We start from the raw sequence: 24,484 nt of genomic DNA, 5'->3' as shown, positions 1-24,484 counted from the left end.
TTTTAAATGCCGCTAGAATCAAAGAAGAACGACAAACTGAATCCAAACGACAAACCAGATGTCCATTTAATAAACATTAAATGACCACCTTGTATTGGTGACATCATCAGAACTTTTGCAGCACAATACTACGTGCATCCACCTTCGATTCTTGGCGATGTCAGTTCTCAAATGTGTTTTTCGCTGTAAACATTCTTATTTTTTTCTTCCTTGGAAGGGGTGTAACAGAAAATATTTGAGAAGAACTGGCTTAACCTAATAAATTATTGTAACCATTAGATGTAGAAAAAAATCAATTACCACTCCACTTTAAATTTAAAGACAGCATAAGTCCATTCCAGTTAATAATAAATATGTACATGTTTTTCACACCTGCCCTCATTTTCTGTTTGAGTCTTTTGACTTGATCAAACACTACAAAAGAAAAAAAGTGTGTACTATAATTCATGCTGATATCATATTGGATAATATCGGTATGGACCAATACTCAAGGCTCCAATATCGTTATCGTATCGACAGGGAAATAGTTGCATTGGGACACCCCTTCTACAAGCAAGAGAATATCAATGCATCAGTATATCATTTGATTTTATAGCCATTCAATATCACCTGACAGGAGTCAGTTCCTCCTTCCAGGTATCCTGCACAGACCATCCATGGTGAGATGAGGCCCTGGTAAACCTCTGGCTGATTGCAGGTCTTTGTGGAAAGGATGGGCACCATGGCCGAACGTAAAAACACACTGGTCTCTCCTGTAAAAGCCCAGGAACATTTCAAGAGAAGTTCATAACTATCATAACGGATATGGTTTTCTGAAATGAATCTGATCTTGTAACGCGCACCTTCGTCCTCGGTTGCCCCCCATCCAGAGATCCAGCACTCTGTGCCCTGCTCAAACTCCTCCCCATAGTTAGGCAAGCAGATGGGCTCCACAAATCCTAAAGTAGGGAGATTTCTTTAGTTATGGTGTTCCGCAAGGGTCAATGCTTGGACCACTGCTGTTTGAGTCCCTTAGAGAATTTAACACTCTTGTTACTTTCCAATGTTATGCAACTTTACTTATTAATGACACCAACCAAAATGATGATGAATATTCTCATTCAGGTCATTTTTCTGTCTTGCCTCTGGGGAGGGCGGTTGCATTTTTTTCCGCTCCCTTCTTCTCCCAGCTTGCTCTCTTTGTTTTGTCTTGTCTGAACTTTTTTGAAGCCTCTTTCTTTGCGCTGTCCTCAAATCTAAACATCAGACATGGAAATGATCAGCTGGACTCTCGATGCAATTGACAAAATCTTTTCGACGAGGAAAAGAGGTTTGGGGGAGCCTGGCTGCCCTGATGGAACCATTGCTGCGGGGTACGTGAGAGATTCCTGGGATAAATGGAGAATCATGTGCCTCTCAGTCCTTTCCATCGAGGACGTGAAAGACATCTACCTATTTGGAACCGTGATCGCGGGGCACCTGCTGATTGGGCTGGGCATTGCTCTGGTGTATCGTCAAATTCGTGAGACGATGGCAGCCACTCAAGGAGCCCAAAGGCTGTTCGTCGCAATGGAAGGTTTGGGCCGGGCTGTGGGAACACAGATTGTGGCGATTTCTGAACTGAATCGCAAGATGGATCACATCATGGAGAAGCTTGCTAAAAAGGAACATTGAATTGAATTTGAGAGCAGCCAGCATTGACAAATAGAACAGGCAAGTCATTGTATTGTCTGCTCGCGGAAAACAAACATCCTAATCTACGATTTGACTCCCTCGAATGGCCTTGACGCTGTGAACAACAGGAACAGGCTGTTCTGAAAACACCCCTGAGGACACCTCAACGATGGACGATTTTGACCTCACTCCTCTTACTTTGCAAATCGGCCTCAGTCTATAAACATTATATCATCACACCCAAGACAATTGGGCACACACGCACCCCTCCGCCCCCCCACGCCTTCACCACCGCTTGTTTCCCCTCGGGGTGATGGTCGGATGGCAGCGCTTCATAGCAGCGGTCGCCCTCCTGGGCCCCAACTCCCCGCCCCTATGTTGCGAGTTTGTCGTGATTAAATGTAACGTGTTTATGTGTGCATTGCATGGAGGTTTTTTTCCCACTCCAGACTAGGCCCCCTTAGGAGCCCAGTCTAGATTGTATTTTTTTACTCATCTTCTTCCCCAGCGTTTTACCTTTTTCTTATCTTTTACGGGGCGCCTTTGGCGACCCATCAGCGTTCCTGTTCTGCAACCCTGTACACTGTTTGTTTGTCTAATCTTGAACGGGTTTGTGCTGAAAACATAATTTCGTTGTACTTGTGCAATGACAATAAAGTCCTATCCTATTGTATTCTCAGTGGGGGTGTGACTATATACTCATCAGACAAGACGATGGGACAATATAAGGTTCATTAGATTAGGATGAAAAGAGATTTTAACCTTATTTTAAACTTTTTTTTTATTTGCCCGGGTCACAAAACAACGCAGGTTCACTTTGAAATATGTTATAACTTTGCATGCATGACCTACACATGTACAAAATTATAAAAGTTAAAACAAAGTAAATATAATTGAATGTGTTTTGAGGTGTTCACGAGGTCTTTTGCATCTGATATAGTAGCCCTCAGGTGTTTCAATGATTCAGCTGTGTTGTCTTCTCTCTAGCCTGCTGCAGTTTGCAATCCAGTGTGTTCCGAGAGTTCTCCTGTTGTGTCCTGCCATCCATGATTGACGGTTTAACCTGCTTGAACATACACAGGGTGTAGAACCTAAATAAAGAGGGAGTGGCCGCATGTGTGCCCACTGGGAGAGCCGAGGCTAGTTTTGTTTGCCAGTTGTGTTTGCGTGTTTCCTACCTCTTACACCTAATGTGCGGTTCCAATCCCTCGTTCATGGCCAGACAGATGTGTTTGTTATGGTTTGAGTTTATTTCAAACATGCATATAAATAAAACATGATACCAGTTTCTCTTTTCAACATGTTTGAAAAGGAGTAGGAAGAAGCAGAGATTATTTAGTTCCACCCCTTTTCTATTAGATAGCAATTGCCAACACTTTAAAAAAAATTATAATAATAATAAACAGTGCAGTAAGTTGTATTTCATATAGTGAAATAGAATGAATACGATTATCAATAAGTTCAAAATGTTTATCAGGGTTATTCTTCCAGGTATTTTCACACTGAGTTTAAACAGTTTCTTAAATTGGATCATATTAGTACACTGTTTGATTTATTTGTTTAATCCATTCCTTTATTTAATTGCACATACTGATATACTAAAGGTTTTAAGTGTTGTATGTGCATACAAATATTTTAAGTTAAATTTTTCCCTAAGGTTCTCTTTTGTGGAGAAAAATTATTGTACTTTCTTGGGTAGCAGGTTATAGTTTGCTTTGTGCATAATTTTAGCTGTTTGCAAATGCACCAAGTCGTTGAATTTCAATATTTTTGATTCAATAAAGAAAGGGTTAGAATATTCTCTATTATGTATTATTCTATTTGACCTATTTTGTAACACGGTTAGTGACTGAAGCATACTTTTGTAGTTATTTCCCCATATTTCTGCACTATGACTCAGATTTTAACACCTTCTTTGTGAATGTTGGACCTAATTTAGCAAATGAAATTGTACAACCCGAAAACAGTGTCAAATTTAATGAACATACCATTCAAAGCAACTTAGAATCGTTTTTTATTTCCCCCGTCCATGAAAGTGAAATCACAGAAATTGTAAATTCTCAAGAAAACAAGAAGTCAACAGACTGCTGTGACTTGGACTTTTCTCTGATCAGGGAAATTGTTGATTTTATAGCTGTTCCCTTCACTTATGTATGTAATATTTATTTTATAAAAGGTGTTTTCCCAAAGAAAATGAAAACGGCAAAAGTTATTCCCATCTTCAAAAGTGGAGATAAGCATCAGTTCACCAACTATAGGCCTATTTCTATACTCTCACAATTTTCAAAAATCCTTGAAAAATTATTTGTGTCAAGATTAGACAGTTTTATTGACAAGCAACACTTGCTAAGTGAACACCAATACGGCTTTCGACCAAACAGGTCCTCTTCCATGGCAGTGATGGAACTAGTTGAGGAGGTAACCACTGCAATTGATAAGAGGGAGTTTGTTGTTGGCGTTTTTATTGACCTGAGCAAGGCCTTTGACACCATCGATCATACATTGCTTTTAAACAAAATGCAGAGGTATGGTTTTAGAGGTCTTGCTCATGATTGGTTGAAAAGTTATCTTGGTGGCAGAGAACAGTACGTGCATATGAATAATGTAGATTCAGATAAAAAGATTATAACACATGGAGTACCCCAAGGTTCTGTATTGGGACCAAAATTGTTTTTATTGTACATTAATGATATCTGTAAAATCTTTAAAAAACTCAACTGTATTCTCTTTGCTGATGATACAAGTCTGTACTGTTCTGGGCAAGACCTTGGCCATCTCTTAGGGACTGTAGAGAGTGAACTCCACATACTAAAGCAATGGTTTGATGCCAATAAACTATCAATCAACCTAAATAAAACAAAATATATAATTTTTGGAAATAGGAAAAATAACAAACAGTGTCATATAAGAATTGATGATATGGAGATAGAAAGGGTGTATTCAACAAAATTTTGGGGAATCCATATAGATGATAAATTAAATTGGAAACTGCACATAAATATACTTAAGACAAAGATGGCAAAAAATATTGCTATGTTACATAAAATAAAAAACTCCGTAAATCAAAAGGCTCTTATCATGTTATATAATTCTTTTGTACTCCCTTATCTTAATTATTGTGTCGAAATCTGGGGTAACAATTACAAAACAAACATTAAATCTATATACTTACTTCAAAAGAAAGCGATTAGAATTGTAAATTATACAGATTATCATGACCATACCAATGCTCTGTTTATTAAATTAAAAACATTAAAACTGCACGATCTTGTTGACCTCAACACTGCTATTGTGACGTACAAAGCTCATAACCACATGCTGCCTGGGTGTCTACAGGAGAGGTTTAAACCCAGAGAGAATCCCTATGACCTCAGAGGTTCAGCTGTCTTCCAGAAAGCTAAGATAAGAACAAGCTTAAAAAGTAGATGTGTTTCTGTCAGGGGGGTTCAACTGTGGAACAGCTTGGATTATTCCTTAAAATGTTCCAGTTCTATTCACACATTTAAAAAACACTTTAAGACCAATGTCTTGAAAAAATATATCACTCTAGAATCAACACAGTAGTTAATACTATGATCAATGTTAATTCAAATACTAAATGTGGGTTATAAATAATAATGGAAGTACAATTGTTTGTATATAGTATATAAATTGGTACAAAGGTTTAACATGTCTACAAGGATATTTCACATGCCTTTACTGTGTATATAATTGAACTGTGTTTATGTTATGTATAATGTGTATTTATAATATGTTGTACAATGGACATTCAATAATTTTCGGAAGTTTATTTTGTACTTGACATTGTTTATAGGGTTAGGCGCAATAAGTGTTCAACTTCAGCCTAAACCCTTTCGGTCTGCAACATTTTCATTTTCAATTTAAGAATGTACAACTGTTTGTTTATTTTGTTGACGATTGACCGAAGAATAATAAACTTGAAACTTGAAACTTGAAGATATGGCAGGCAGTAAAGAATATGAAGAGATTTTTGGTCCAATGCATATTTAGCTTTATTCATTATTGATGTATTTCTTGCCACCTTATGTATACTTTTATATGAGATTTCCAGTTCATTTCATCATCGATTATTACACCTAGAAATTGATTTCATTTACTTCATATACTTCTCGTCACACCCCTACATTGATTCTCAGAGCATTAAATCGATAGTGAGTGTTCAGTTCAGTTTGTCCTAGAGGATGTTTCCCTCTCACCCGAGCAGGCTTCATCAGTTTATGAACTGAGGAAACAACTAACGAAACCCCAGCAATCAACAACTGGATGGCAATTTTTTACGACTGAATTAATTCGATAAAACGGAAATTGTTGTCTCGAAGACAAGGATGGGATGGAGTAGGGATGGGAATCGAAAACCTTGTTCAGAATGCCTATAAAGCCCATAAAAAAACATCCAACCACCTCCAATTATATTTTATATACATGCTATAAGCATATATGTAATGTAGTAACTAGCACATTTATAATAACATTTAAAATTTACGAATTTTGATCATTTTAATCCTACGCAAGACATTCATCTCAACGACGTTGGCTTTTTTCCCCCCACTACATCACTGATTACTGCAGACTTTATGAGAGCCAACAAACATAACAAAACATCACCTACTGTACAAGGTCTGCTGTCATTAGGATGCCAACTAGTAGGATGTGCATATATTCCCATTTAGATGAAGAATGACTCATAATCCTCGCAAAGAAAAGGGGATTGGTACCGAGTGTGTCGTTCTCACCATTCCTGCGTCTAAATTGGCTGTCAAAGTGTACCAACTTGTCAGAATATGTCCTCATCCTTCTACTATCTAGGTGAGAGGCATGATTTGTGATCTAGAATTAAGTTTGACGAGCAAGGAAACGAGGAAGTAGCTGATCTCTCGATCCTGTCAACATTGGCACGCAAGCTAGTGATCACGGTGCTGTTATAAATAGATCGTCTGCGTTCGCGCTTATAATAACAATATCACTAATACTTGGTTAATATTTAAAGTCATGAAATGTAAATGGAGTATTGTTGGATGTTTTTTTATTGAATTTTAAGGGCAGAATAGAGGACCTCCCATTGGCTCTGCGTGTATTTAAGTTTATTTAGAGTTAGAATGCACTAAAAAAAATCCATCCTTAGTCATGTCTTTCATAATGATTGTGAATGATAGGCAAAATTCCCAAAAAAGTGCAGTTTCCATTTAAAGTGTTCTCTTAAACCTTTGAAGCATCTTTAGTGTTGCTTGAAAATTGAAAAGAAAATCATTAATAATTGTTTTCAGTTTAGACCAATTTACTCAAATATATTCCACTTTATGTTATTGTAAAGCACACTCAGCTGAAACTGTGTGAGAAGGTAATTAGTCTTACTTTGTAACTTTGGGGCTCAGTAACGACATGGTGCAGATTTATTAGAAAAGCAATTCCCTATTTCACAGAATGAGATTGCATGTTTTGTCAAAGGTACCTTTTCTGAATGCAAAGGTTTGGGAAGAATGGGGGTGAAAAATTGGTCAGAAGAAAATAAAGAAGCCTTTAGGATAGTAGTATAAATTTAGCACATAATCATTACACCGTGGATAAAAAACGGTTTAAATAATACATTTATTAAGGGCCCTAAATTAGTGATTGGAGGCCATGTTGAGTGTACGTAAACTTCTGACCACAAGTGGACATCCAAGTTTCATTTCTATGGTATACAGAAAGTGTACTGTAGAACACCAGTTGCTGAAATGTAAAGGGTATTTATGAGACACCCAGGGTGTCCAAAGTGTAGTACGGGAGCCTTTTAGGCCTAACACCTGTTTTTAACGGTCTGCAGCTTGTTTTAAGGGGCCCGAAGCCAAGAAGTACAACAAATAGAAAAACAACAACAAAAATTGACAAATTACCAAAAAAGCCTCACAGTTGAAATGTTGAAACTACTACTAAGTGATAATAAAATTCCCTCAAATCGGTAACATTTGCTTCCCCAGGAAATTCAATTTTGAAATGTGCAATAAAATTAACTGTTAAATTTTTTTTTTATTAAGCAAAATGTCCTGCACATTGAACTGATTACATATTTAATAAATGCTTTGAGTACAAATTAAAACAGTTATTTTACCTTGAACACTGGAAAAATAGCAGTGCTGCTATGTGATTTCTAAAATGACATGAAACTATGAAAGAAAAAAATAATTAAAAGGTTAAAAAAACCAGCAACATTAAAATCTTTCAATAATTTTATATTTGTACATATTTGTGTTACTCCATCTTCTTTAAATAAATAAATAACAATACAATTCATACTTCAGTGACATCCCTGGGTTTTCACTTGGTCATGTTACCCTAACACATTACTTGTGTATTTTTATGTATTTCATTTATGCCCAGGGAGGGAGGGACGGAGGGAAGGAGGGCGGGGGTGAAAATCTTAACAGTCTTGTTAGCCAAATTATTTTTTGATGTTTATTTTTAAAACACATTGTTTTTGTTGAATCACTGTAATGTGCTCACTGTCAACCTGCTATTAGTATAAATGTTATGCGTTCACCAAGCTGAATGTCAGCTTAGAGTAACAGCTCCCTCGTGAGAAGTTATTTCGCCCCGTTAGACCGTAAAATGCCAAAGTTTCAGATAATCTCTGAATAAACAAAAGGGGCAAGAATGGGGAAAACTAGAGGAAATCGAGCAAATATCGGTGCAGAGCCTGTAAATGAGGAAAGCTCTGTGTCCGCGAACAGCTCACCTGTAAAGCTACAAGATGGCGGTGCTAATGCTAACCCTCGCTCAAAGGAGGCGGACGCCGAAGGGTTAGTCCATGTTCTGGAGGAGATTCGGGACTTCCGAAAGGACATAAAAGAACAGCTGAGCGATATTAAATCCGAGCTCACAAACATTAAACAACAAATAACAGACACAGAGGAGCGAATTGAGAAGGTGGAGGACCGGATTCAAAACGTGGAGTATGTGTTGAACAACCCGATAAAAGTCATTAATCAGCAAGAAAACAAACTAATCGACTATGAAGGGAGATCCCGACGCGAGAACTTGAGGATATACAATGTTCCCGAAGGAGCCGAGGAACCGTCCATGCCAGAGTTTGTGGAAAAACTGCTGCGGGACATGTTGGAGATCCCCGCAACTACGCAACTCGACATCGAAGGGGCGCACCGCGCGTTCGCGCCAAGACCCGCCGGAGACAGAGAAGACAAGCCGCGGTCAATAATAGTCAAATTCCTCCGCTACAAGATGAAAGAAGATGTCATGCGTAAAGCCTGGGGAAAGAAGAAGATTTTTCTGAACGGGAGACAAATATACTTTGACCAGGATTACCCCCCAGCAGTCCTGCAAAAGAGGAAAGAATATGCTGAAGCCAAGCGAGTGTTAAAGCAAAGAAATATCCGCTTCCAGACTCCGTTCCCGGCCAAATTACGAGTGTTTTATGAGGACGGCACGCAGCTGTACCGGACAGCAAAGGAGGCGACAAAAGACATGAAGGACAGAGGACTGCCAGTCAGCGTGATTACGCCGAGGGAAAGCCTGCTGGATCAGCTGTCCCGCTCCGCCTGGGAGATCATGGGAGGAAGGAGCCGGGAGGGGACAGGTGAGGAGCCAGAGAAAAGCATCAAGGAGAGACTGCAAGCCTTCGGAAGATAATCATCGCCTTCTCCGGAGGACCTGTTAATTTTGACTGACTTCTTAAAGTGTTGGTAAGATGAACAGAACCAAAACAGGTGACTTTAAATTCATTCTATGACATTTGCGTTTATATAATAATAACCCCAGCGAGATGAGAAAAAATACAAATGAGGGATGTATCTATGTAATGAACACAGATTTTTTTTCTCTTTCTACCAAGTGCCATGATGGGGGCCCTCAGCCCATAGTTGAGAGAGGATTTCCCCCACAGCTAGACGTTTTATCTAGCTGCAGGGTCATCTATTAGAGACCCCTGCCTTGGAACTACACTTTTCTTTTTTCTTCTGTTCTTTTTTAAATTTTTTTAGTTATTTTGCTTTGTTTTATTTGCTATTTAAATTTTTTCGTTATGGGAGTAGACTTGCTAGGTTTTATTTTGAATATTTTATTGGTATACTTACAAGTAAATACATATGGTTAGTGACAAAGTAAAATGTGTATCGTTTAATGTTAATGGGCTATTGAACCCAATTAAACGCAATAAAATATTATCAAAGGTGAGGATAGAACAAGCCCACATAGTATATTTACAGGAGACCCATTTAACTGACAAGGAGCATGTAAAACTAAAGAGAATGGGCTTCACTCATTTGTTTTTTTCGTCATATAAATTAGGACATAGGAGAGGAGTTGCAATTCTCATCTCAAAAAAGCTAAATTTTGAAAAAGTACTGGAATTTGGTGATAAGGAGGGTAGATTTATTTTAGTAAAGGGAAAGATAGATGGGAACCCAATCACCTTACTGAATGTCTATGCACCCCCTGGGAGTGATATTAATTTCTTCCAAAAAATCACCAATATTATGGTAACGGAAACCGAAGGTTTTTTGATTTGTGGTGGGGATTTAAATATATATCTACAGCCAAAATTGGACTCATCTAATACAAAAATACATAACGTTAAACCCCTTTATAAGAAAGTAAACACACTTTTTGAGGAAGTAGGCTTAATTGACATATGGCGAGACTTTTTCCCAGACAGAAGGGATTATACTTATTTCTCTGCGCCACACTGTCTTTATACAAGAATAGATTATTTTCTAACATTTGGAAAGGATAAAGATAAAATATGTACCTGTGAAATTGGGACGATAAATTTAAGTGACCATGCACCTATATACCTATCTATTGACTTTAATCTGAGGGGAAAAAAAGAATACATGGAAACTAAACTCAAGTCTGCTGAATGACCTATCATTTAAAACACAAATTAAATCTGAAATTAATCTCTTCTTGGAGTTCAATGACACAGGAGAGGTTTCACCTCCCATGTTATGGGATACCCTGAAGGCTGTTTTAAGAGGGAAAATTATAGCAATATCTTCCTTTAAGAAAAAAAATGAGAATACAAAATCAAATGACTTAATAAAAAAACTAAAAGAATTAGAAAGAAAACACAAACTAGATTTGGCACAGGATACATTAAGGGAAATAAGAAATACTAGGAATTAAATTAACAGTTTGGCCACACAAGAAATAAAAAAAAATCTAATGTTCTTGAAACAGAGACACTATGAAAGTGGCTCTAAGTCTATGAAAATATTGGCCTGGAAACTAAAAAAAAAGATAGCGGAAAACACAATTCATAAAATCAGGGATCCAAGAACAAAAGAGATAAAAACTAAACCAAACGAAATTCAGGAAGCCTTCGAACATTTTTATAAAACTTTATACTCTGAGGTCTGTAGTGGGAGCATAACCCAAATTGACAGCTTCCTGAACTCCCTGGATTTACCTATTTTAGATGAAAAACAAAACCAAACAATATCTGCAGAAATAACTGAAAATGAATTAAAAGTTGCAATTAATAGGCTTAAACTAAGTAAATCGCCAGGATCAGACGGTTACACGGCAGAGTGGTATAAGGAATTTAAAAAATAATTAATACCTGTTTTACTCCCCACATTGAATTGGGTCTTAAAAAAGGCACAAACGCCACTTAGTTGGAGAGAGGCAATTATCTCAGCTATACCAAAAGAAGGCAAGGATATAATTGAATGTGGATCTTACAGGCCAATATCGGTCCTCAATGTAGATTATAAATTATTTACTTCCATTATGGCCAAACGATTAGAAAATTTCTTACCTATATTGATACATAATGATCAAACAGGTTTTATACATCAACGACAAACACAAGACAATATAAGAAAGACACTACATATTATGGATCATATACAAAGAAAAAACATTGAAGCAATTGTTATAAGTGTGGATGCTGAAAAGGCCTTTGATTCGGTTAATTGGAATTTTCTTTACAGAGTTCTACATAAATTCGGCTTTCAGGATACAATCATTAAAACTATACAGGCACTATATAACAATCCTACTGCTAGGATTAAAGTCAATGGATATTTATCAAACAGTTTTACCCTAGAAAGGGACTCTAGACAGGGATGTGCATGGTCACCATTACTCTTTGCATTATATCTGGAGCCATTAGCTCAGTCTATTAGACAAAATGAAGATATTAAGGGAATCATGATTAAAGGAAGAGAGTATAAATTGGCCTGCTATGCGGATGACATTTTGGTCTACATCGGACACCCAACATACTCGCTCCCTAAATTAATGCAATCATTTGAACTGTATGGTCAACTATCAGGATATAAAATCAATATAGGTAAAACCCATCTACTCTCATATAATTATAACCCACCAGGGGAAATCAGAAGTAGTTACCCTTTGATATGGCAAACAGAGTCTTTTAAATACCTGGGCATTAATTTGCCAAAAGATCTAACAAAATTATCAGAATACAATTATCTACCCATACATAAAAAAATAAAAGATGACATAGCAAGATGGAACTTAATTCCTTTTTTTAGCCTTAGCTCTAGAATTGATTCCATCAAAATGATTGTACTGCCAAGATTGCTGTACCTATTTCAAACCCTGCCAATAGAGATTAACCAAAACCAATTCAATGAATGGGACAAAATGCTATCAAGGTATATATGGCAAAGTAAAAGGCCAAGAGTTCGTCTCAAAACTTTACAATTGGTCAAACAAAAGGGAGGATGGGGTTTACCTTGCCTCCGAGATTTTTATTTTGCAGCCCAGATGAGAGCAGTGATATGCTGGTGCAACCCGTCATACATTGCTCAATGGAAAATTATTGAAGAAGAAATGCCCTCCATCCCCATACAAGCAATCCTGGCGGATAGCAATTTACAGACCCACATAAATAACACGGATAACCCATGGGTGAAATGGACCCTTAAAGTGTGGAAAATGATTATAAAGGAATACAAACTCGAGAGTGATATTGCAGTTCCTAAATGGTGTGCCTATGATACAGAGTTTACACCTAATAAATTAGACTCATGATTTAAGGACTGGATATCTAAGGGTATAACAGCTTTATGTAGTGTAATGAAAGATGAAACAATGTATAGTTTTGAAACTATTAAAAGGACATATATATTAGAAAACCAAGACTTATATCGATATTTGCAGTTGCGACATTTTGTTAATATGAAGGTGAAAAGTGTCACAAAGACGAGTATATGTTTGATTGAATTGTTTACAAAAGCCTACAATTCAGAAACTATTGATAGAAGTATTTCATGCTTGTATAAGGGTCTGTTGAATATGAAATCATATTCAACTTCATATATTAAAATAAAATGGGAGAAGGAAGGAGGGATAACTATATCTGAGGAAGAATGGACAATAATATGGAAATACCAATGGACTTGTACCAGCTCACCCAAGTGGAGGGAGTTTGGCTGGAAAAGTTTGATCAGATTTTTTATTACACCTTCTCAGAAGTCTCACTATGATAACAACTCCCCTGCCTGCTGGAGAAATTGTGGGAATTCAAATGCAAACCACCACCATGTTTTCTGGGACTGCTCCATCATAAAGGACTATTGGAAAGAGATACACCAAGCTCTACAGGATATTTTCAAACGTGAAATACCCCTTGAAAGTAAAACTTTGTTTTTTGGACATGTACCTCAGGACTGGCTGAAGAAAGATAAACACTTAATGAATATCCTACTGGTGGCCTGTAAAAAGACCATTACTAGGAAATGGATATCCCAACTTTGAAGCAATGGATGGAAATCACAATGGACATATATAAAATGGAGAAGATAACTGCCTTTATTAATTATAAATTGGAAAAATTTACTTCATACTGGGAAAGCTGGGTCAATTATGTCACGCCCCATAAACCTGACTTTAATTTTACGAATTAGTGATTGTACTACTCAAAAAAAAAAAGGATTACTCTCTATATGTGTACAGGTATGTATGTATGTACATGTGTATGTGTGTGTGTATATATACATATATGTATCTGTTTATATATTTTTTAATTATTTTATTTCTGATTATTATTAATGTATTATCATTTATTTTTTGTTTATTCAATTGTTGTATTTGTAGATATTACTTTGTTGTTGTTTTTTTTGCTGTTACTTTCTTTTCGGGGGGTTGGGGGGGGGGGGTGGTGGGTGGTATGGTTGGGATATAAACAAAAAACATTTGGACATTTAGGGCAGACAACAGATATAAGATGTATGTGAATATGATGTAATGGATAGGAATGTCTGATGCTGGATGTCAATAAAAATAAAATGAAAAAAAAAAAATGTTATGCGGCCTTATTGCATAGGTGGCGGGGCTCAGATGGTAGAGCCTTGAAGGTTTCTAGTACGAATCCAGCTTCTGCCAACCGAGTCACTGCCGTTGGGCAAGACCCTCACCCACCTTGTTCCCAGTGTCACCTACAGTACACTGGTGTATGAATGTTTGAGGCAGGACTCCCTTGCAAAATGTATTCTTAAACTTGATGGACTTTCCTGGGTAAATAAAGATTTAATAACATTTTTTTTTTGTGCTAATTTTATACTAAACGCTCAATCCTGTTTCTTTCAGTCCTGGTATTCAAATGACTTTAGTTCTGCTTAGCAACCTTGTACAAAATTTAAGTCTGAGATGGATAAATACATATTTGAGTAATTTGATATGTACTCTATCAGATTTGCGAGTAAGTACCAAACAAATGGCACCGAGTTGGTGGTATTACCCTTTTAGTTTGTGGACAAAATGAAAAATAATAAAATGGCCTTCACATTCTTTTGTATTTTTAGTACGTTTTTTTTGTCCTTAAGGCCCCATAGAACAAGTTCAGACAAACAACTATGCACACACACATTCACTCTTATTATTATTAACCTAAAAGAGCCATTATAAAAACACCTTACCATCAAAATCAAGAGGCTTGCTCAGTTTCATGAGTGCGATATCGTAATCCAGGCCTTTGGGGCGATAACGGCCGTGGAAGATCATCTTCTCCACTGCAAGAGACTGGGCACCGTGGACTGGCTGTTCCGTCTGTCCCACGTGGACCCTCCACATGGACTGGTTTGTAAACCTAATAACAGAACGGACATCTCAAAAATAAGAACGTTTAATGAGAATAAAATAATCAGATGTTTCTTTGAGTTTGTTACAGTATATCTTTTTGCTGAAGTTTAGCTGCTCTTTCATTGCTGTATGTTTTGTGCCTTTGTCTTTGTGAAAGACTCAACCATGACCTATTTAGTCCTCGTGCTGGGGACGGGAAAATCTCGTCCAATACCCTACTGTACATGGCCCTGTTCAGGGGAACAGTATGCCGTGCAAGAGCACCAAAACACCAACAGCCAGACACGCGCACCCTAAACAGCTTACAGTTGTAGATGGCATACAGAAATATTTAAAATAAATAAAATAGAGATGCACGATAAATATCAAACAGATCATTATTAAGCCTGTATAGGGAATTATGACGTCATATCGCCAAACCTGGTAAAATCAACACAATAACCCAATTAATTAATACAGCAGCAGAAAGATCTATACCCAGGAGTAAAGGTGGAGAAATATAACAAAAACAATATTCATAATTATTTTTGATTGATATTGAAATCCTGTTAAAAACACGTTTATTCCTTCATTTGAAAATGTGTGTATTTATTGTACCACCAAAACTCAACTTCAAATATAATTCTAAAGAACAACCGGTTATAAATTAGTATCAACAACAATTAAAATAATAATAATAATATTAACTAATGAAATACTAACTAAAGAAATAAATATACATAAAAATAGCAATATCAGAATCAGAATCAGAAATACTTTAATAATCCCTGAGAGGAAATTTAAATTTTCAGCACAATCCCATTCAAGATCAGACAAACATTACAGGGAGACAGAAAAGGATCGCTGACAGGTCTGCCAACTTCTGGCGCCCCTTACAAAAAAGGTGAGAAACAGGTAAACGCTGGGGAGGGGGTTGGGGGGGAAATGCGATGCAAGTGTAAGCCTCTGCGACACTATTGTTCTTTTTTTTTTTTTTTATAAATGTCTAATGATAATGTCAATGAGGGATTTTTAATCACTGCTATGTTGAAATTGTAACTAATATTGATACTGTTGTTGATAATGTTCATTTTTGTTTCACTACTTTTGGTTTGTTCCGTGTCGTGTTTGTGTCTCCTCTCAATTGCGCTGTTTATTGCAGTTCTGAGTGTCGCTGGGTCGGGTTTGGTTTTGGAATTGGATTGCATTGTTACGGTATTGCTGTGTATTGTTTTGTTGGATTGATTAATTTAAAAAAAAAATACAAAATTTTTTTTTTTTTTTAAATAAATAAAAATAAATAAAAAAATAGATTTTTTTAAAATGAGAATCGATTCTGAATCGCACGTGAGAATCGTGATTCTAATTCGAATCGATTTTTTCCCACACCCCTAATATATATATATATATATATATATATATATATATATATATATATATATATATATATATATATATATATATATATATATATATATACATACATATATATATATATACATACATATATATATATATATATATATATATATATATATATATATATATATATATATATATATATATATATATATATATATATATATACTGTATATATATATATATAAATATTAGGGCACAAAAAACACATAATACAAAAAAAAAATGACAATGGAAAAACTGAATTGTATTTTTTATATATATATATATATATATATATATATATATATATATATATATATATATATATATATATATATATATATATATATATATATATATATATATATATATATATATATATATATATATATATAAAAACACAATTCAGTTTTTCCATTGTAGTTTTTTTTTGTGGTATTATGTCAATGAGGGATTTGTGTCATTTATTGGTGCAATACATCCTTGGACAATGTTGACTAGTATTTTAAATCAAAGCATAAAAATTTTGTAAATGCATCGATAAACGTGTTAGGTACATTATGCTTGTGCAAAGCACCTTTTTGAAACTTTTATTTTGGATGTTGTGCACAGCACTGTTATTGTGAAGGGGTGAAGTGTGCTGTTGCTCTGAGCTTGACAAGTTTGGAGACGGCTTGTGCATGGCTGTTTAAAAAAAAAAAAAGAAAAAAAAAGAGCCTGTCAATTCCAACTGCTGTTTGTATATTCATCTTACATTGATGATGTTGTTCACAACAACACATGCAGATGAGATGTGTTGTGGGCAGTTTTCGCAATAACTGCTTTATATCTAACGCCGTTACTTTTACTAGTAACAAGTAATCTAATTAATTACTTTTGGGTCCGTTACAATGGCCTTAGCAATAGCTTGATGTAATGTGGAACGCTAGTTTTGATGTGGTTTTACGTCAACAACAAGACAGCTTCAAGTGCAGCAAGTTCAATGCAATTTTACTAGTGAAAACAACAAGCAGCACCGCACTAAAATCAATATATCAAATATCATATAGGAAGGGACAACATCACACTGTGACACAACAGACAACATACGCACACGTACACAATGGGAATAATGAACAACAAATCAATGATTGAAGTGACAAACTTGCCTTCCAAACAATACACCGTTTGTTGACAAGAAGATATGACAGCTATCAAAGCACAGTCAATCGCGTAATTAAACAGAGGTAACACAATCCAGTGAACAGATTCAAAAGAGCTGGCGTCAGAGAAGACAAATTGCAGTCTGCCACTGCTAACTGCTAAAGCTAACAAACACAGCTCTGTTGGAACCCTCAATGACGTCACACGTAACTAGGCAACAGGCCCCGCATTTAAATGTATTTGTCTATTTTTTTTGTATGGTATTCATTACTTTCACTAATAACTAATTACATTTGTTAAAGAGTAATTCAGTTAGAAATATTTTTTTGGTAAAGTAGCTAGTAACTATAATTAATTACTTTTTTAAAGTAATTTTCAGAACAATGGTTGTGGGTGTATGGATTGTTCTTGCTAGCTTTAGTTGCTGTTTCAAGTGGCCGCCTTGACATTGTTTAGTTCAGGACAGAGTGGTTGTTTGTTTCGAGGATGAATGAGCAGCCCTGAACATATTTTACCAAACAAATATTCCTTCTCCTCACAATGACAGCATTTCAGTCACATTTATGTCAATTTCCGTGATACAGCGCATCACTTTCTCCACATTTTGTTATGTTACAGCCTTATTACAAAATGTAATACATACATTTTTGTCTCCCAGATTTTTTATTTATTTATTTTTTTAAATTGCAAATTTATTAAATATAACAAAATAAAAAAATCACAAGGTTATAAGTATTCACAACCTTTGCACAATACTTGGTTGATGCACCTTTGGCAGCAATTTCAGCCTCAAATTGTTTTGAATTTGATGCCACAAGCCTGGCATACCTATCTTGGGGCAGTTTGGCCCATTCCTCTTTCAAGTACCTCTCGAGCTCCTTCAGGTCGGATGAGAAGCAGTAGTTTTCATCCAGGATTTCTAAAAAGCGAAGAATCTAGCGACTTCTACCAGTCTTGTTACACTCTAACATGAAAGCTGTGACCAACCCTCCCCAAAATTACTCACAGGCAGCTCTGTCTTACTTTTGTTGTAGCGAGACACATGGAATTTAAAAATCAGAATGCCTCATTTGTTTATTTATAGTAGTTTTGTTGTGTCTCAAAGCACAGAATTGGTGGACGTATATTCCCTGAATCTCCCTCGTGGCCAAGATGTCAAAGTTATACCAGTTTATTTGACGATATTTGTATCCCAAAAAAGAAGGTGGAATAAGAAAATGTGTAGCGATGGACGGGTTGATAGCGGTTTTAAGTTGAAGATGTCACTCTGTATGATCATAGTCATTTGTGTTAATTTTGAATACACGCCCATACAAGTGAATAAAGTGCATACTTAGTCAACAGCCATACATGTCACACTATGGGTGGCCGTATAAACAACGCCAACACTGTCATAAATCCGTGCCATATAATGAAACCACAATAAACAACAATGACAAACACAGTTCAACAAAATATTTGCACCGGAACACAACATAAACACAACGGAACAATAATTCCAGAATTCCCTGCATCACCAACTCTTCCGGGACGCTACAATTAATTTATTTTTATTTTCATGTTTTTCACCCACTTTTTGTCTCTCTCACAGCTCCCATAAAAATTCCATGCACACTTGTCACAAAGTTGTTGAGTTCCTCGGTTTGTGCTGTTGAAATCTTGTGCGCAATCAAAACTTGTATAAAAGTACACATAAACAAAGGGAGGGATTCATTCCAACGTGAGAGACAAGATTACGTTTTTCACATTTGTCTGGATAAATGTATGTTATATTGTTGCTTCAAGAGCTTATTTTCACTTTCGGTGTGTGGTGAATTAAAAGAGTGGTTGAGAAAGCTGCATGTATGACTCACCCAAATAAACAGTGTGCTGCTGTGACAATCCAGAATGAAGTTACGATGGAGCCACCACAGAGGTGTTCACTGTTGAAATGGAGGCTAACCTGCCAAGGGAACTGACCAGGCCTGGAGATGTTCCCTCCAACAATACGAGTCATGGTGTACTTTGGTCTGAAGCCACACTCTGAGGAAAGAATTGCAGAGGCAGACATGTTAGACTAGAATAGACACATATATTGTTTAATGTGAAAACAAAGTTGTTACAGGCAAAATCTGATGAATAAAACACTATGACTTTACAAAAAATTAACAGAAAACCCTTTGTCACTTGGTTTACGGCCTGCACAGACAGAACTTGTGTCATTGCTGAGTTCAGTTTTGCAGTGAACCAGGCTGACGATCTGACTTAGAACACACACTCCTTCATAAAAACTGATACTGGCACAGTGTCACAGTTAGCTGTTTGGTATCAGCTAGCTTCTAGTAGTCTATAGCCTACCATGTTCACCTTTAGTAAATGACTTGACTAAAATACAACAAAAGACCAACCTTGTGTACTTATAGTAGGACATTTAGATGTTAACAGGCTGTTCAGCTTTGCACAAGTATCGGATAATTTAGATGGAAACCGATATAAACTAATACTTTGATATTTTTGCCGATCGTGGACCAAAAGCCGCTATCAATATCACATAGGAACACCCCTACTCTTTATACTCTCTCAAGCAGTTGACGCCCCACTCCATGGAGATCAAATTCATGTAATTCCAACAAAGGTTTTCCTTACAGGTTTTGCTGGATTCTAGTGAACTATAGGTAATCACACAGACCCAAAGTGGCACGGTTAACAAAGAGATATGGGTCTTTTAGAACAATAGAGACATTCAGTAGTCTTCTGAAATGGTTCAATATCTGACGATTGGACTGCGGGCTTGATAGTCGAATCAAACCATTCTAAGAATCACCTAACTCACTTTTGTTGCAAATCTTTATCTGAAATCCAAGGAGAATGTCAGGGTCAAACCACTGTAGCATTGGAAAGTATGGAGGGGGAAGAGCGAACATTGTGTCAAAATCATAAATTTTTAAGGGCGTATCGATTACTCTTGGATTTACACTTTCGCTAAAAGACTCGTAGCAGAACTACTTTATAATAAAACAGTTTCATGTAGAATTTGACACCGTAAAAGGAAGAGTGGCCAAACTATCAGCGTCTTTATTTTGGCCCGCTTACCGTGCGTTCTAATTAATCTTAATTACCAGATAGTCACTGAATCTGCTGCCATCTTGTGGGCAATGTGAGTAAATCAGGTTGTTGACCCTATAATGTACATAGAAAAGATGGCACAGCAATTTCTTATATGACACAATCCAAACAACCCTCCCTAGTCACGGTGCAAAAAAACCCCCAAAAACATAAAGGTCAACACAAATGGTCACACGTAACACAACCTGCTCACTGAACTTTGTAGATATTATGAAAAACTTCAAAACATCATTACAATTTTCAAAATTACACCCTTTTTGTCACGCTGTGGTCACATGATGATGCGTGGATCGTTCTCCCAAGATGCAGACGGAACTCTGGATGCAGTGTGCAGGTAAGAAAATGATTTAATGTCCATAAATCATTCAAAGATACAGAAGTACAGTGTGCTGATAGCACAGGGAGCTAATAGAATAGCCAACAAGAAAACAAATGTCTAAGCTTAGCTCAGGAATCCAAAGGTATATCAACGTAACTTGTTGCATGGAAGCAAATAAGAAAGCCAGACTAAATGTGTGGCGAAAAACGGGAATAAGTAGCTCTCTGATTAGTGCCCGGGACCAGGTGAGCATCCCGAACACCAATCAGAGGCAGGTGAAACTAATTTGCACACATGGCAACCAAAACACAAACCCAGGGGTGCACAAAACAGGAACTGAGGGAGTCAAAAAAACTAAACAAACATGACCCGGGCAACGGATCATGACATTTAAATCCATTAGAGTGCATAATGGGAAAAATGTAAAACACTCTCTCCACACTTATCCATGTTTGGTGTATTTTGGCGCGTTAAATGACATTTTTGTTAACTCGTTAACTTTGATAGTTCTAATTTTAACATTTTTAAAGTGTTGTTGACACGCCTGGTAGCTTGGCTTCTTTTGGCCATAAATGAGTCAGTGGTCTTTCTGACTAAGATTCTCATGAAAAAACAAAAAACTTGAACAAAGCCAGCAGTTTACTCACCCAGACACTTGAGCGTTGTCACTCTTCCTGAGGTGCATTGGGTTTTACTGTGTGGACACAAGACAGCAGTCGAGCTCAGTGATGGATTATACAACAGTTAGCAGGACGTGACAAGAGCTGCACCAAACGATTAATCTATCGACTATTTTTAGATAATTCAAGCAATCTGTAAATTAAATTTCTTTTTTTGTATCTGTTATAACAAATGTTCGGGGATTCCTCCGCCATCCTGGAAAATCACGTTTGTTGATGCCAACTTTTTAATGCTCGCGCATTACAGTGTGCTGCTATGGTTCGTTTTCTACAGAGGCAGGCAAGTCGGGGTGTTTTGATGAGGGTTTTATGCTGTCAATTCCAATACCGATCATCCATAAGTGAGATCAGCTGTTGCAATCACAAGTATTAACTGTACATTATTTAACTATATTAACAATGAGTACTATTGACTATGTACCTGTATATGATCTAAAAAGGGACAATAAAACCACCTTACTTTTTGGGAAGCAAAGTATGAAATTGGGTATTGGTCCAATATTATGTAGTTACAGATGCAGTATTGGCCATAGTAATACTTATACCAATACTTTCTACTTAAAAATTATTTAAAATCACTAAAATTATTTAGCTTTTAAATTTTTTGTACAATTATAATCATTAGAAAACACAGGAGGGCAGAGTAACAATATCAACTAAAATATTTAAACAATATCAGCTAACAATATCAACTCTATTTTATTAAGCACTATTTTATTCAGCACAATACATTCAATAGTACACAATAATTAAAACAAGCAAAAACTGTGATTTATTAGTCTTTTAAAACATTTGATTTTTGTCCTTGAAATCCTCTTTGGTGCAGGGACATATACCCTGAATTTGTAAAATAAACTGATTTTGTGAAAATAAAATATCGATCTAATCACTAGTATCACTCATATATTGATACTACCCTTGTTATCGACACTACAGATGTATGTATCTATACACCCACCCCTTACGTCAATGGTGTCGTAATTGTTGTTATTGAGGGCCACATCGGATTTATGGCTGCCTTCAAAAAGGCTGCTTACCAGTGATGTATACAAGTATAAATATAGACTCCCCTCATGGTATTACTACACAATTGCCTATGCATTGTATATTAGATAATAGATCATTAATAGATAACTAGTTTTGAAATCATACGTAAGTCAAAGTGAAAAACAGATACTCAAATATTCATTTTTGGGCCCCTTTTCAAGGTTTCTTCTTTTTCCCAGTTCGGGTTTTTTAAGTTTTTCCTTGCTTGGATGTAGGTTCAGATCAGGGGATGTCGTTGTGATTTGGGAAGCCCTTTGAGGCCCTTTGAGGGCACTTGTGATTTAGAGCTATATTAGTAATTTGTGATTAATTGATTTTTATTTTTCGAAAAAAATAAAAACATTTTAGTAGATTATATAATATTTGTTGCATGATCAAATAATATTGAAGTTTAAAACATGTAATTGCATGCATAATGTATTTTTTGGAAAGAACGGCTACATATAGGCAAAAGATGAAGTACTTTATAGATGCAAATCTATTCCAGGCTACGGGGGGCCACATAAAATTACGTGGCGGGCCAGATTTGGTCCCCGGGCTTGAGTTTGCCATCAGCGCCTTGCGTGCACGTCTGGTGCTCTGTTGCTTGTGTTAGTGGTAGTTGTTGTATTATCCTATCTCTAAACTCTTATTATTCTGTTAGATTCCTGTTCCTAGCTGCTTACTTTCTGCTGTAACTTGGTTCCATCTACTGTACACTTCTGTTAAAGTGAACGAAACACTTATTCTTGTGTTGTTTCAAGCTCACTTAGCATTAGCAATGCTTGGCGGGGACAGACAACGTGGAGAAAATTATAACTGGGGATCTGAACACAGATATTCAACGCAGAGATGCGCCTGTCTTCAGATCCTTCAGCAAGTTTTGTAATCTGCACGGTCTTTCCCAGCTAATAGCGCTACCTACAAGGGTGTGGGATTCCACCCAATCAACCATAGATCTCATTCTCACTTCAGACCGGCCTAAAATAAAAAATAGTGGGGTCATGATCTGTGGTCTTAGCGACCACTATCTAACCTTCTGCACCCGCAAAATAGCTAAACCTAAAGCCAATGGCCACATAACAGCCCAATCCAGATCCCTCAAAAAATACTCCAATGACAATTTCAATTTAAAATTAGATGAGTGCGACTGGTCCCCTGTGCTCGCGAGCAACCTGGTCGATGTTGCTTGGGATCGCTTCAAAACGGCGTTCCTAAAGATACTAAATGACATGGCTCCCGTGAAAACAGTCAGGATCAAAGCCCGCTCGGAACCATGGATGAATCCGGACCTATTAGCTGCCATAAAAGACAGAGACAGGAAATACTCTGAATACCAAAAATGTAAAACAGAAGTAGATAAACAACCCAATAATATCAACCTCAAATTACTCCTTTCAACTCTCAAAAAGCAATGCAATAAATTAAGAAATAAGTCAACCAACCTGACTAAATCCTTAAAAAAAAATTACATTAACGACAAAATAGAGGAAAACACAAATAAGCCACGTGAGCTCTGGAAAATTCTCAACAACCAGCTTCCTGGTTGCAGCCAGAAACTTAAAACAAGACTCACCAACATCAGCATCAAGGAGGGTGACTCCCTCATTACAGACAAAATGGAGGTAGCTAGCAGACTTAACATCTTTTTCACCAGCATAGCCGCAACCCTTGTCAACAAGCTGTCCCACCACTCTGGTCGCTTTGGTGTAGAACACATTAAAGCCTTCTACAGAAAGCTAGGAGTATCCAACGATGATTTCAAATTAGAAATGGTCACAGCTGATGAGGTGTTTAAAAAATTGAGCGCGCTCCACCCTAACAAGGCCACCGGCCTTGATAATATTCCCTCCAGATTCCTCAGGGACTCTGCCTCCATCATTGCCCCGATCATCACGCACATAATAAACCTATCAATTACACAAGGCCAAGTACCAAAAGATTTTAAGATTGCAAGAGTAACTCCCCTCTGTAAAAAAGTAAGCAAATTGGAACCTGGCAACTACCGACCTGTTTCTATTCTCAGTTCCATTTCGAAAGTAATGGAAAAAATTGTTTATGAACAGGTCGATAGTTACCTTGCCACTAATAAACTCATGTACAAATTCCAATC

The 24,484-nt window shown here is 36.6% G+C and overlaps 1 protein-coding gene across 1 annotated transcript in view; it reads right to left on the bottom strand.

Annotated features, from left to right (window-relative positions):
- tmprss3a (transmembrane serine protease 3a) overlaps positions 1–24,484 on the bottom strand; it is a 107,996-nt gene that overhangs the window by 4,550 nt on the left and 78,962 nt on the right. The window contains exons 25-31 of the mRNA XM_062067187.1: positions 21,313–21,359; positions 19,095–19,263; positions 14,556–14,725; positions 8,387–8,584; positions 1,077–1,235; positions 843–938; positions 610–752 (exon numbers count right to left, since the gene is read on the bottom strand). Of these exons, the coding sequence (XP_061923171.1) occupies positions 610–752; positions 843–938; positions 1,077–1,235; positions 8,387–8,584; positions 14,556–14,725; positions 19,095–19,263; positions 21,313–21,359 (982 nt within the window). The remainder of the gene's footprint in view (positions 1–609; positions 753–842; positions 939–1,076; positions 1,236–8,386; positions 8,585–14,555; positions 14,726–19,094; positions 19,264–21,312; positions 21,360–24,484) is intronic.

This window comes from Entelurus aequoreus, linkage group LG13 (genome assembly GCF_033978785.1).
Source record: "Entelurus aequoreus isolate RoL-2023_Sb linkage group LG13, RoL_Eaeq_v1.1, whole genome shotgun sequence".
NCBI classification, from domain to species: domain Eukaryota; kingdom Metazoa; phylum Chordata; class Actinopteri; order Syngnathiformes; family Syngnathidae; genus Entelurus; species Entelurus aequoreus.
The sequence above is the reverse complement of the archived record's forward strand: the minus strand, read 5'-3'. Positions and strand labels throughout refer to the sequence as shown.